This window comes from Mangifera indica, unplaced genomic scaffold, assembly GCF_011075055.1.
Source record: "Mangifera indica cultivar Alphonso unplaced genomic scaffold, CATAS_Mindica_2.1 Un_0017, whole genome shotgun sequence".
Lineage (NCBI taxonomy): Eukaryota > Viridiplantae > Streptophyta > Magnoliopsida > Sapindales > Anacardiaceae > Mangifera > Mangifera indica.
Genome location: NW_025401109.1, coordinates 31,521 through 41,845, shown reverse-complemented (window position 1 = coordinate 41,845; position 10,325 = coordinate 31,521). Strand labels below are relative to the sequence as shown.

General features: G+C 28.3%; 1 protein-coding gene across 1 annotated transcript; it reads right to left on the bottom strand.

Moving 5' to 3' along the window:
* Nucleotides 1–4,016: 4,016 nt before the first annotated feature.
* LOC123205845 (probable WRKY transcription factor 14) lies at nt 4,017–6,625 on the bottom strand. Its single transcript, XM_044622893.1, has 3 exons — nt 5,573–6,625; nt 5,185–5,325; nt 4,017–5,107 (listed from the first exon to the last, which is right to left on the bottom strand). Exons 1-3 carry the CDS (start codon nt 6,154–6,156, stop codon nt 4,510–4,512), a joined length of 1,323 nt encoding a protein of 440 aa, XP_044478828.1. The 5' UTR covers nt 6,157–6,625; the 3' UTR covers nt 4,017–4,509.
* Nucleotides 6,626–10,325: the final 3,700 nt, after the last annotated feature.

Here is a 10,325-nt window from a genome sequence, read left to right as displayed (position 1 = left end):
AGTCCTAAGAGAAACTATAACTGTCGAATATTTGATATTTCAGTTTCGATTTTTACCTAAAACTAACCTATTCCAAATAAATTCTGGTTTCAGTTTTATGAAATTGACCGATTTCGACTCTCGCTTTTCTAGTAAAGTTCTTGAACCCGCTCAACCATGTAGCACGAAGGATTATTGTTTCCTCTTCTGTAAATTTATTTTCAATATCGAAAATTAATATACAAATTTTTTATATAAACTCTTTCCTATAAATTATTTCTAACAAATCGATGCAAGAAAAATACTTGTTTAAAGTAATCTCTTTCATATATTTTTAATCTTTAATTTAAATATTGAAAATAGATATGTATATTGTGAATTTATTTAATTCATGAAACAATTAACTTGCATTAAAATCTTGAAGTTTGATTAATTGTTGTATTAATACCAAACAAAATTATTTAAAATAAAAAGAAATATTGTATGCATTAATGATGGGCATTAATGGTTTATTAATGGTTTATGTGTTATTATGTAATTAAGTAATTTAATTATTTATTTATCTCTAATTTAAAATTATTCAATTATATAAAGATATTTTAATAATTTTCATCAATGAATACATGACGTATGTTGGGCTTTTTAGGCATAGAGAAAACCAAATTTGTTTTATGTGAAAAGCCTAATCCGCTATTTTCATGAATTAGGGTAAATTAAAATTCAATATAATAAAACAATGCACACACATAGACATATTAATTAAGTCAGGCCAAATGGAGGCCCAACCCAAAACATGGAAAAAAAAGTCCAACACGAGAAGACCCAACCTAGCACTGTAGTATATTGAGTCAGGCCTATGGGTTTGTCATATCGAGCTTAGGGCTTTAATATTAAGCGAATGGGTAGTATACTGGGCTAGGCCTATGGGTTTGTCATGCCGAGCTTGGGGCTTTAATATTAAGCCAATGAGTTGGCCCAACCCAGCCTGACACTGTATAAAAAATAAAAAAAAATAAAAATTTTCTTTTGCCACTTGGCGACAGAAGTCATTGCCTAATTTTTTAATTAATTTATTTTTTTGACATAAACCATTCAATTTTTTTTTATTTTCATTTTCATTTACAAATCTCTCAATCTCTCATTCTCAATTATTTCATTATATTCTCAATCTCATTTTCTCTCATTAACTCTTTTTCAAAAAATATCTGAATTTGTAAATAATAATTCTTTGTATTTATAATTTCATTTTTATTTTAATTTTATCATTATAAAATATTACAAATGGATTTAATATCAAATGAATTTAATCTATTTGAATATTATCATTACAAAATATTAAATGTTATATGGTAGATATATTTTGTTTATGTTTTATAATTTATACAGTATGTAAATTAATTTATTTGTATTATGTTATTAATTTATAATATTTTTCATTATGTAACTATTGTATTCTTCTACCACAAGTGAGAGATTATAAATAAAATATTTGGGGTACTGTCCTCGATTTTAATAATTGAAAAATAATTTGTATTTAAAAATTTTAATTAAATTTTTTTAAAAATTTTTTATTAAATAGCTTAGGTCGGCCTACCCAATTAAGACTCATTATTATATGGGTTGGGTCTTGGGCCCATATATAGTAATGGGTTGGCCTTGCTCGAAGGCCTATTACTATTTGGGCTTCGGGCCCAACCTGACCTATTAGCTCGATGGGCCAAGTTGAAGCTAACCTAACCCAGCCCAACCCAAGTCATTGACACCTCTACGCACACACACATAACACACAAAATGTCAAAAAAATGAGAGAATATGATAAAAAAACATTGTTTTAGATTTTTAGTGCGCATCTGTGAGAAATTTTTATGTTCTTTCAATTGTAATGTTGGATTGCTCTTAATTTTAAATTATTAATAGAAGATTCATTGTGTTTTATTCTAAACAGTAGAGATCGTGTTTTGTTTCTCAGGGAACTTGTTATCTATATTGAAATGTGATTAATTTTACGTTACAATTCAATTTAGATAGCTTTTAGAAAAAACATCATGTTCTTGTTTGTCTACTATTGGATTACTCTCAAATTTTAAATGAATTTTCTACATATCTAGTGCTATATTTTGGATAGTGATGATGTGTTTTTTATGATTGTAACATGATTTTTGTTATTGTTGTAATTTATTGGTTGAAAACTATGTACCATTATTTTAGATATAGTGAATTGCTTTATTTGAACTATATCTCGTGGTTTTATTTTTCACATTTTACATTAAATTGCAGTGTTCATTTTAATTATACTTGCTTTTGTTTATTTAGTGTGATAAAATCATTTTTTAATTAATTAATTATTTGTTGTCACATAATTTAATCAAGAGAGGGAGAGTTTGTTTTTCATCTTGTTAATTTGATTGTTTTCTTCCTAACAAAGTATTACTCTACAAAAAAATTTGTATCTTAATGGTGTTGTTTGCACACAATAAATTATGTGCAACAACCAAATTAAATGAAATGTTTATAGCTTAAAATATAAAGAACAATACTATATATACATTTTTTTGAATATATAAATAAATATCATCATCTGATTCGATATTATTTTATATTTAATTCAAAATCATTCAATCACATAATGACTCATTATTTTTTTATTCAAAATTGTATTCACATAGTTTATTCGAATACTACTACAAATATAAATATATCTTACTAATATATCCGTATAATCTTATATAATAATACATGATTAAATTATTTTAAAATAAAAAATAATAATAATCATTTCATTCAAACGTATGCTACTACATCCATTTTTATAAATTTATTAATAAGAATTTTTTATACACAAAATTTTATGATAAATATTTTATTACAAGTGAGACACATGGCAATGGACCTAGAATTTATGAATTTTTTTCTCTTTCTGCAACTTCAAAAGAGAAAAAAGTTAACAAATGGATCGGTTAATGATTAATTAATCAAGGTAAAAATTTAATTAAGTAGCCAAATAGGTGCATGCTATCCATTCACGTGATAAAATGACAAACTTCGTTTATATCTAATTAGATTAGACATCACATTCATCAGCTAATCAATGACTTAGAGAGAAGTCAATGATTAGAGATAAGATTAGACAGTATTTTTTCTTAATTAATAACTATCTGCAATAATTAATAATTAAATTATTTAAATAATAATAATAATAATAATAAACACAAGTTGGATGGATAATAAAAGAAATTAAATCAAGAGAAATCTGAGAAACCCAAAGCACCTTTTCCATCTCTCTCTTTCTCCTTTCCATGTCCCTAGAAATTATGAAAACTAATATATATATATATATGTTTTCTCATTGAGACATGAGTTTATAATAATATGTTAAATTATAAAGTAATAGAAAGAGATTTTTTTTCTAAAAAATTTGTATGTGATATATTGTGAAATGAGTAATATTATATGTATTTATTTTAAATATATATATAAATATTTATTTATATATATTATTATATGATAAAATATTATTTTATTTTTAATTCAAAATCAATGACACATATTAAATATAAATTTATTTATATAATTTTATAGAAAATTTAAATTTTTGCCACTCTATGGGTTTAACTATACAAATTTATCATACTTTTTATATTTTAAACATTTATACTTCAAAATTTGAACACTTCCTAAAGTATCTTTGCATTTGACCAAAATATGGAATACGTACAAAAACTCCTGCATTTCTATCATATCTCATAAGCAACTTTTTTTTGTCCATGCAAAAACATCAAAAATGAACTCAAATTCTGAATTATTTATTGCTAATCATTGAATTTTTTAGTTAGATATAAAGTTTAAAAGGTTTTTAGTAGAAAAAAAAAAAGAGAATAAATTCAAATTCTGAATTATGGATATATAAAAAAATATATTGACAAGGTTGGAGACTTTGTCAACACTACCTTGACCTAAATTAAAGATAAAAATAGTTTTTATAATATAAATATTCAATTTAAAAAAAATATATATTTGTACAAACAGATTCATTTAATAATAAAAATTTCAATTTTCATAATTTCATTATTGTGAAATTAATATGTTCTTCCCACCGGATGGAAAGAGCAAGAGGAAGGGCAAGTCCCATCCCATCGAAAATCAGTCTACTCACTGAGTTAGCCAGTCATGTCTGATGGATTTACTTTACTTGTTTCAACTGTGGAACCTTCTGTTTCTCAGCTTTCTGTCCCATCCACCTATATTCCAACAGGATTGTGGGACTCATCTGCCTCTGCTCCCAATCAACCAGCACTCTCTTTTTTTACCATCTTCCTTTCTTTTTTCTAATTTCTGACTGTCCTGGTAAATTACAAGAAAAAACATGGAAAATGGAAAAAAAGAGAATCTGAAATTTAATCCAGAATGCAAGCTAAAGGTTTAAAACATGACCTTGAATGAAATTTTGCACCACAAAAACTTGCATAAAAATCGAATTTAATTTCTTTGTTGTTTTGTTTAATTTGTTCTTGTTTGTGCTTCAAGGTCTTGCTATAAACCCCTCTTGGATTCTCCAAATGAATTGTTATTGTTGTCCCCTGACCAATCAAAGAGGTTAAATGGATCCAAAACCTTGTTTTCTTTAGGTATATCTGCACTGAATCCATGGCTAAATAAGAGGTTTAGAGGGTCGGCTTCTATCTCTCCCAAATCGGCGAAGAAATCTTCCTGAGATTGGTCTGACAGTGGCGGTTTGTATATCTGGGAAAACCCTTCACTGAATTGATCTCTATTTGGATCCATCTTTAATGGCTTTTCCATTTCCTCCATCTCCTCTTTAACTGAAGCGCTTGAATTACCGGCTCCAACGACCGGCGAGATCGTGTCGTCGTTACTATTCTCCTTCACTTCTTCCTTTGTGTTGTTTGTTGAAGTCTGAGGCTGAGAGCCGGCGCTTGGTGAGCTCTTCGTCGCGTTGTTTTTAGACGGCTGAGACCTCGTTGAGCCAGCTAGAGCGTTTCTCTGTGTCGGCCATGGATGATTATGTTCAGAAGTGTAAGTTATCACCAACATATTCGGATCCGTTCGGCTCCTCTCAACTTGTTTCCTCGCTGAACATCCCTTTGAACTACTGCATCTGTAATAGCCCCTGGAAAATCCACAGGTAATCATTCCAACTTGTCAAGTTTAGAGCCTGATTTTATGTCAGTTTTGAGACTGGTTTACCTTGGATAAGGCGAACCTTTGATGGGTTTCTGCCCATATTTTCTCCATGCCCAGAGATCAGAAGGAACAACTTCTCCACTTGACCTGCTATTTGGTGCAGCCGGCGCCGGGATACAAACCACCTTCTTTGCTTGACTCTTTCTGGAATTCAGTTTGAGAAACTTTCAGTAATATAGAGCAAGAAATGTTTTCCTAAAGAAAGAAGAAAGAAAAGTTCCAAGTTTTTTCTGAATTAACTCACCTGAAACCATACAATACTAATACAAAACCCTAATTTCAGATCATCATTAGTATGATTTTATGGTAATTATAATCTAAGTTACATTAGATACATGTAATTTCCAATATTAAATTCAATTAGTTATTAATAATATTAAACTATTATGACCTTCTTTTGATGCCCAGATTCCTCGGGGATGAGATCTGCAAAGGTCCAGATGTGTTATCAAGTAAAGAACTTTTCGAGCTGGTGGCATTGATCATGTTGCTCGGAAGCATAGCAGCCACCTTAGGTCCCCTCGGTGGCGAATCACCAGGCGAAACCGTCAGCTGCTTCGGGCTTTGTGAGATCTGAATCCGAGAGAAAATGTTGCAAGGCATCCTGAATTCATCTTCAAAAGCCCTTTGCTGATGATGAGGATAGCTGGCTGAACAAGTACTGCCACTTTCATCAACCGAATTTGGAGTGGTGTAATAGCAGGCAGCGGCCGAATCCGCCATGTTGAGCTCGTGGAGAAGCGGATCTCCAATGGAAGAGAAGGGATCACCGAAGGAGGAATCTCTATGATCGTCCGCAGTCAAAGTGAAATTCAACGGATCCGAAGAAGGGAATTGCCAGGTTGAAGAAGAAGAAGCAGTCGGATTGTTAACGTTACTATTAATATCAGACGGCGAGTTACCTGAGCTTGCTCGAAGAATATCTTCTAAATCGCCTTGGAAATTCTCCATTGGAAGGCTGAAGAAACTGCACATGCTAAAAATGAAACGACAAAGAACAAACCAGAGAAATCAAGATTAAAACTAGAACTGAAACTAACTCTTTCATTGAATATTATTACTAAACCTAGCTGAATTTTCAGCTATGCTGAGTCATGAACGTATGAAGAAAATACAAAAAATATGCAGAAATTTTCAATTCAAATCTTTTTGGGAGTAAAAAAACAAACAGGGTTTTGAATTTTAAAGAATGAAACAAAAGAAAACAGATTCTTTGAAGAGAAAGCGAAAGAGAGAAGGAAGGACTCGCTGACTTTTCACACAAGAACACAGGCTATGAAGAATACGGAACCCTTTTTTTTAAGGATTTTTTTAAACTTTTGATTTAATGTTATTATTACTATTATTATTAAAATGGTTTTTTCTTATTAAATTAAGAAAAACAGTTGCCAATACAGACCGAACTGTCTCAAGCTTAATTGTCAATTCGGATTGAACAAGTTGGGTTTAGGGAATCTAAAGCTTGAATATAAGAATTTTGTACTATTAAGCATGAATCTAAGGGTGTTCAGTTTTCGTAAGCTAAAAAAGTTCCGATTCAAAATAATTAAAACAATATTGTTTTAATTTATAACATCACAGCTACATTGTTTTAGAATAATATCATTTTAGCTAATTTTAACTCGATTATTGTACAAAAATAATATTATTTTAATTAATTTTAAATCAATTATAATACTAAAACGATATTATTTTGATTAATTTTGACTCAACTATAATACCAAAAAGATATTATTTTAATCAATTTTGATTTAATACATTTTAATCTATTATATCAAAACAATATTATTTTAACTAAACTACAATACTGCATTGACCTTAATTCAATAATGTAATCAAACTCGAGTCAAATTCAAGCTTGACTCTCTTTAAGCTTAACTAAACTCAAATTGATTTGAGGTAAACTCAATTCTTTAACCCAATTCAATTTCAAATTAACCCAAACACTAGCTTAACTCAAATTTACTGAACTAAATGGTTAAAAAATTTTGATTTTTCGGAAAAATAAAAATAGAAGGGAAAGTAAACAGGCGGCAAGAAGCCGCATTTGTAGGAAAACGTTTCGATATAATTTTATGCCGTTTCTTTTTTTAATACATTAGTTTTTTGAACGGAAGAATGATTGCTTGCCCACCTCACAATGTGAAGCACTTTGTAAATTGAACTTTGTATATTATTTTCTTTTCTCAACACAAAGGTCGAAGAAATGCACCACCCCACATCCCCACCAAAGAAAAATATTCACTACAAATTTGTAATTATATAGTGCACCTTTCATGGCATATTTTTTTTGTGCAAAATCTAAATCAAATAAAGCAAGGGTTGAAGATAAAGATAGAAAGAAGGTTTGACAGGAGTGGCATTTGTATATATTCTTCTTTTTTAAATATTTTCTTGCCATCCAAATGCAATTTGCAATTTCATAGATTGGTTTTACAAATTGGTATGGAATGAAATTTTTTAGACTCTTGCTGAAAATAGAAAAAACAAAAGAAAATAGGAAAAATAATAATTTCATAGATTAGGTTTGAACTCAGATTCAAGATCCTATTGAACAAGTAAAGTTTGAGTCGATAAGAGCATTCAAGTTCAAGCTTGCTTGAATTAAATATAAAGTTAAATTAATTTTTAACTGATTTTAAATAATGATTTGTTCTGATGTGATCCGAATCGAATCAAACCCTAACTGTGAAAAACATTTTTTAGATTTTTCGTTTATAAATTAATAATATACCAACAATTTTTAATTGATTACCTACACATTGACTAATTAAATTCATATTTAATATCATATAAAACTATGGTTATGGTTTTGAACATATAAAAAACTAAAATTCAAATGGAATTTTTTAATTATTATTAGTGAAAAAAAAGAAAGAAAGATATATAGATACAAGCAAAGATTAATTTATTCTTAATCAGGACAAATATTTTATAAAGAAATAAGTGAAAAATAAAAGAAAACAAAAAGAAGTGGAAAGAATAATGAAGAAATTCATACAAGTTAAAAGAAAAAAAGACAATAAATTCCAAACAAAAAAGAAAAAAACAAAAACAAATAAAACAAATATGTAGAGAAGAAAAAAAAAAAAGATAAAAATAACAATATTAACAAATTTATAATCATCAGTTTGTGGCAGAATTACCTTTGCTTGTTGAAGTCTTGAATTTTTGAAAAGACGAAACTCCAGAAAAGTGAACACATCATTTTCTTTCAGGATTCTCGGAAATACAAGATAAAATGACATACAGTAAAAAATATAAATCAAATACTGTACATATTAGTCAGAGATTCAGAAATATTAAGAATTTTTATGGAATATTTTGGTAAATTTAAAGATGCCATATGTAAAGTTAACGTTTTGGTAAATTAGTAGCTCGGTTAAAGAAGGAAATGAATAACAGGCAACTAATTAAAATAATCTAAATTTATTGGGGTTAAATATATTAGTAAACATCCTATTTAATATACAGATTAGACTAAGAAAATACATTTGATTCAAAACGACCAATTCCAGAATATGTGATTTTAGCTCAAGAAGTAGTTTGAGTGATAAAAAAAAAAATTTTGAGAGCATGACTTCAAGTTTTTTCTCATAATATATCAAAATTAAACTTTTGATTTACCTGATTGAATAGCAATGTGGTTGGTTCGAATCCAAAGAAACAACCTGGTGCAAGATTTATATGATTTTATATTCATCAATCTTAACAATTAATTTTTAAAGGATAATTTTGTCAATATTTACATTATTTAGTATCAAGTCATTATCATATTTGGCACAGTTCTCCCAAAGTTCATTTTAGTGTTTGTATGAGTTGATTAAATTCAATCTTTAATTATAAGAAATCACTCAAAAACTTGAATTATATATTGTATGTCGGGATGATTAAGGACAAAGATTAGTTTAATATTTTTTTTTTATAATTAAGGTTTAATTGGTTTTGTTTTTTGGCAAAGTAAAAAGGTTAGCTACAGGCCAAATTCACAACATGCCTTTGGCCTTCAAGTGACCTTTTGCATTAGCAATGATGCTCAAACGTGCAAATTTTTGTTGGGTTTCTGAAGTGGGGTTTTCTTTTATCTGATTAAATTTAATTTTTATTTTGATTTATAATAGGCCAAATTTCTATGTCCTACCCAATAATTGATGAAATGACAAATTTTCATTTTGAGTTTCAAAAATCAAATTTTCACCCATTATCCACTTCCATTCTTGAATTTTATTTGGTTTTCCTGCAAATGAATATTTTATCCTTTATTAAAATTACAAAAATATTATTAATATTTGATATAAATATCAATTTATCAATTTATCTTTACCAGGCCAATTAAAAAAATCTACCATTTAAGAATTCTAAAAATATAAAAACTTTAACAAATTTTAAAATGGTATGTGTTTGTTTAGTTCTTTGGAGTTTTAAAACTATTGAGGGTCAGAGATAAATTTTGAAAACACCCCAAAAATCTTCCCAATTTTCAAAGCCTCTTAAAAATATTCATTAACCCCCTAAAATTTTTAAAAATTAAATTCACTCTAAAGCATTAGTATTTTGAAAAAAAAAAAAAAATAATCTATGTAAAATAATCCTTTCTATTCTTTTATTTATGAAATTCACTAACATAAAAAGATGATGCATGAGTATTTAATTTTTTTAAATTTAAATAGTATAAATTTATCATTTGTTAGTTCCAACAAATATAGGGTGGAAAAAGTCATCTGGTGTGGCCTTTTTATTAAGTTCATATAAGGGAAGAAACGTTTCTAAAGCTCAAACTTATCTTATGATTATGTGTACATGTACAAGATAAGATCACTGGGAAATACAAGTGTAAAGAAATGACATGAAAGACACACATTTGAGGTGGATGTGGGGCTTTCATTTGTTTTATATGTAGAAAATGAAGCTACAAACAGGGATTGAAGTTTTCAATGGGCCAATCACCCACCCCTCATGTTTGATGTGACATTTTGAGAATATAATATTGTTCATCGCAAACACTCTCTCTCTTAATTGTTTTTGCTTTTATAAGGGGGAATCTGATCTAGATCAGGGTATTTATTCAAGACGAAACTAATTACATACAAAAAATTAAAATTTAGATCATTCAAAATACCATTAAATAAAAATAAATGATTATT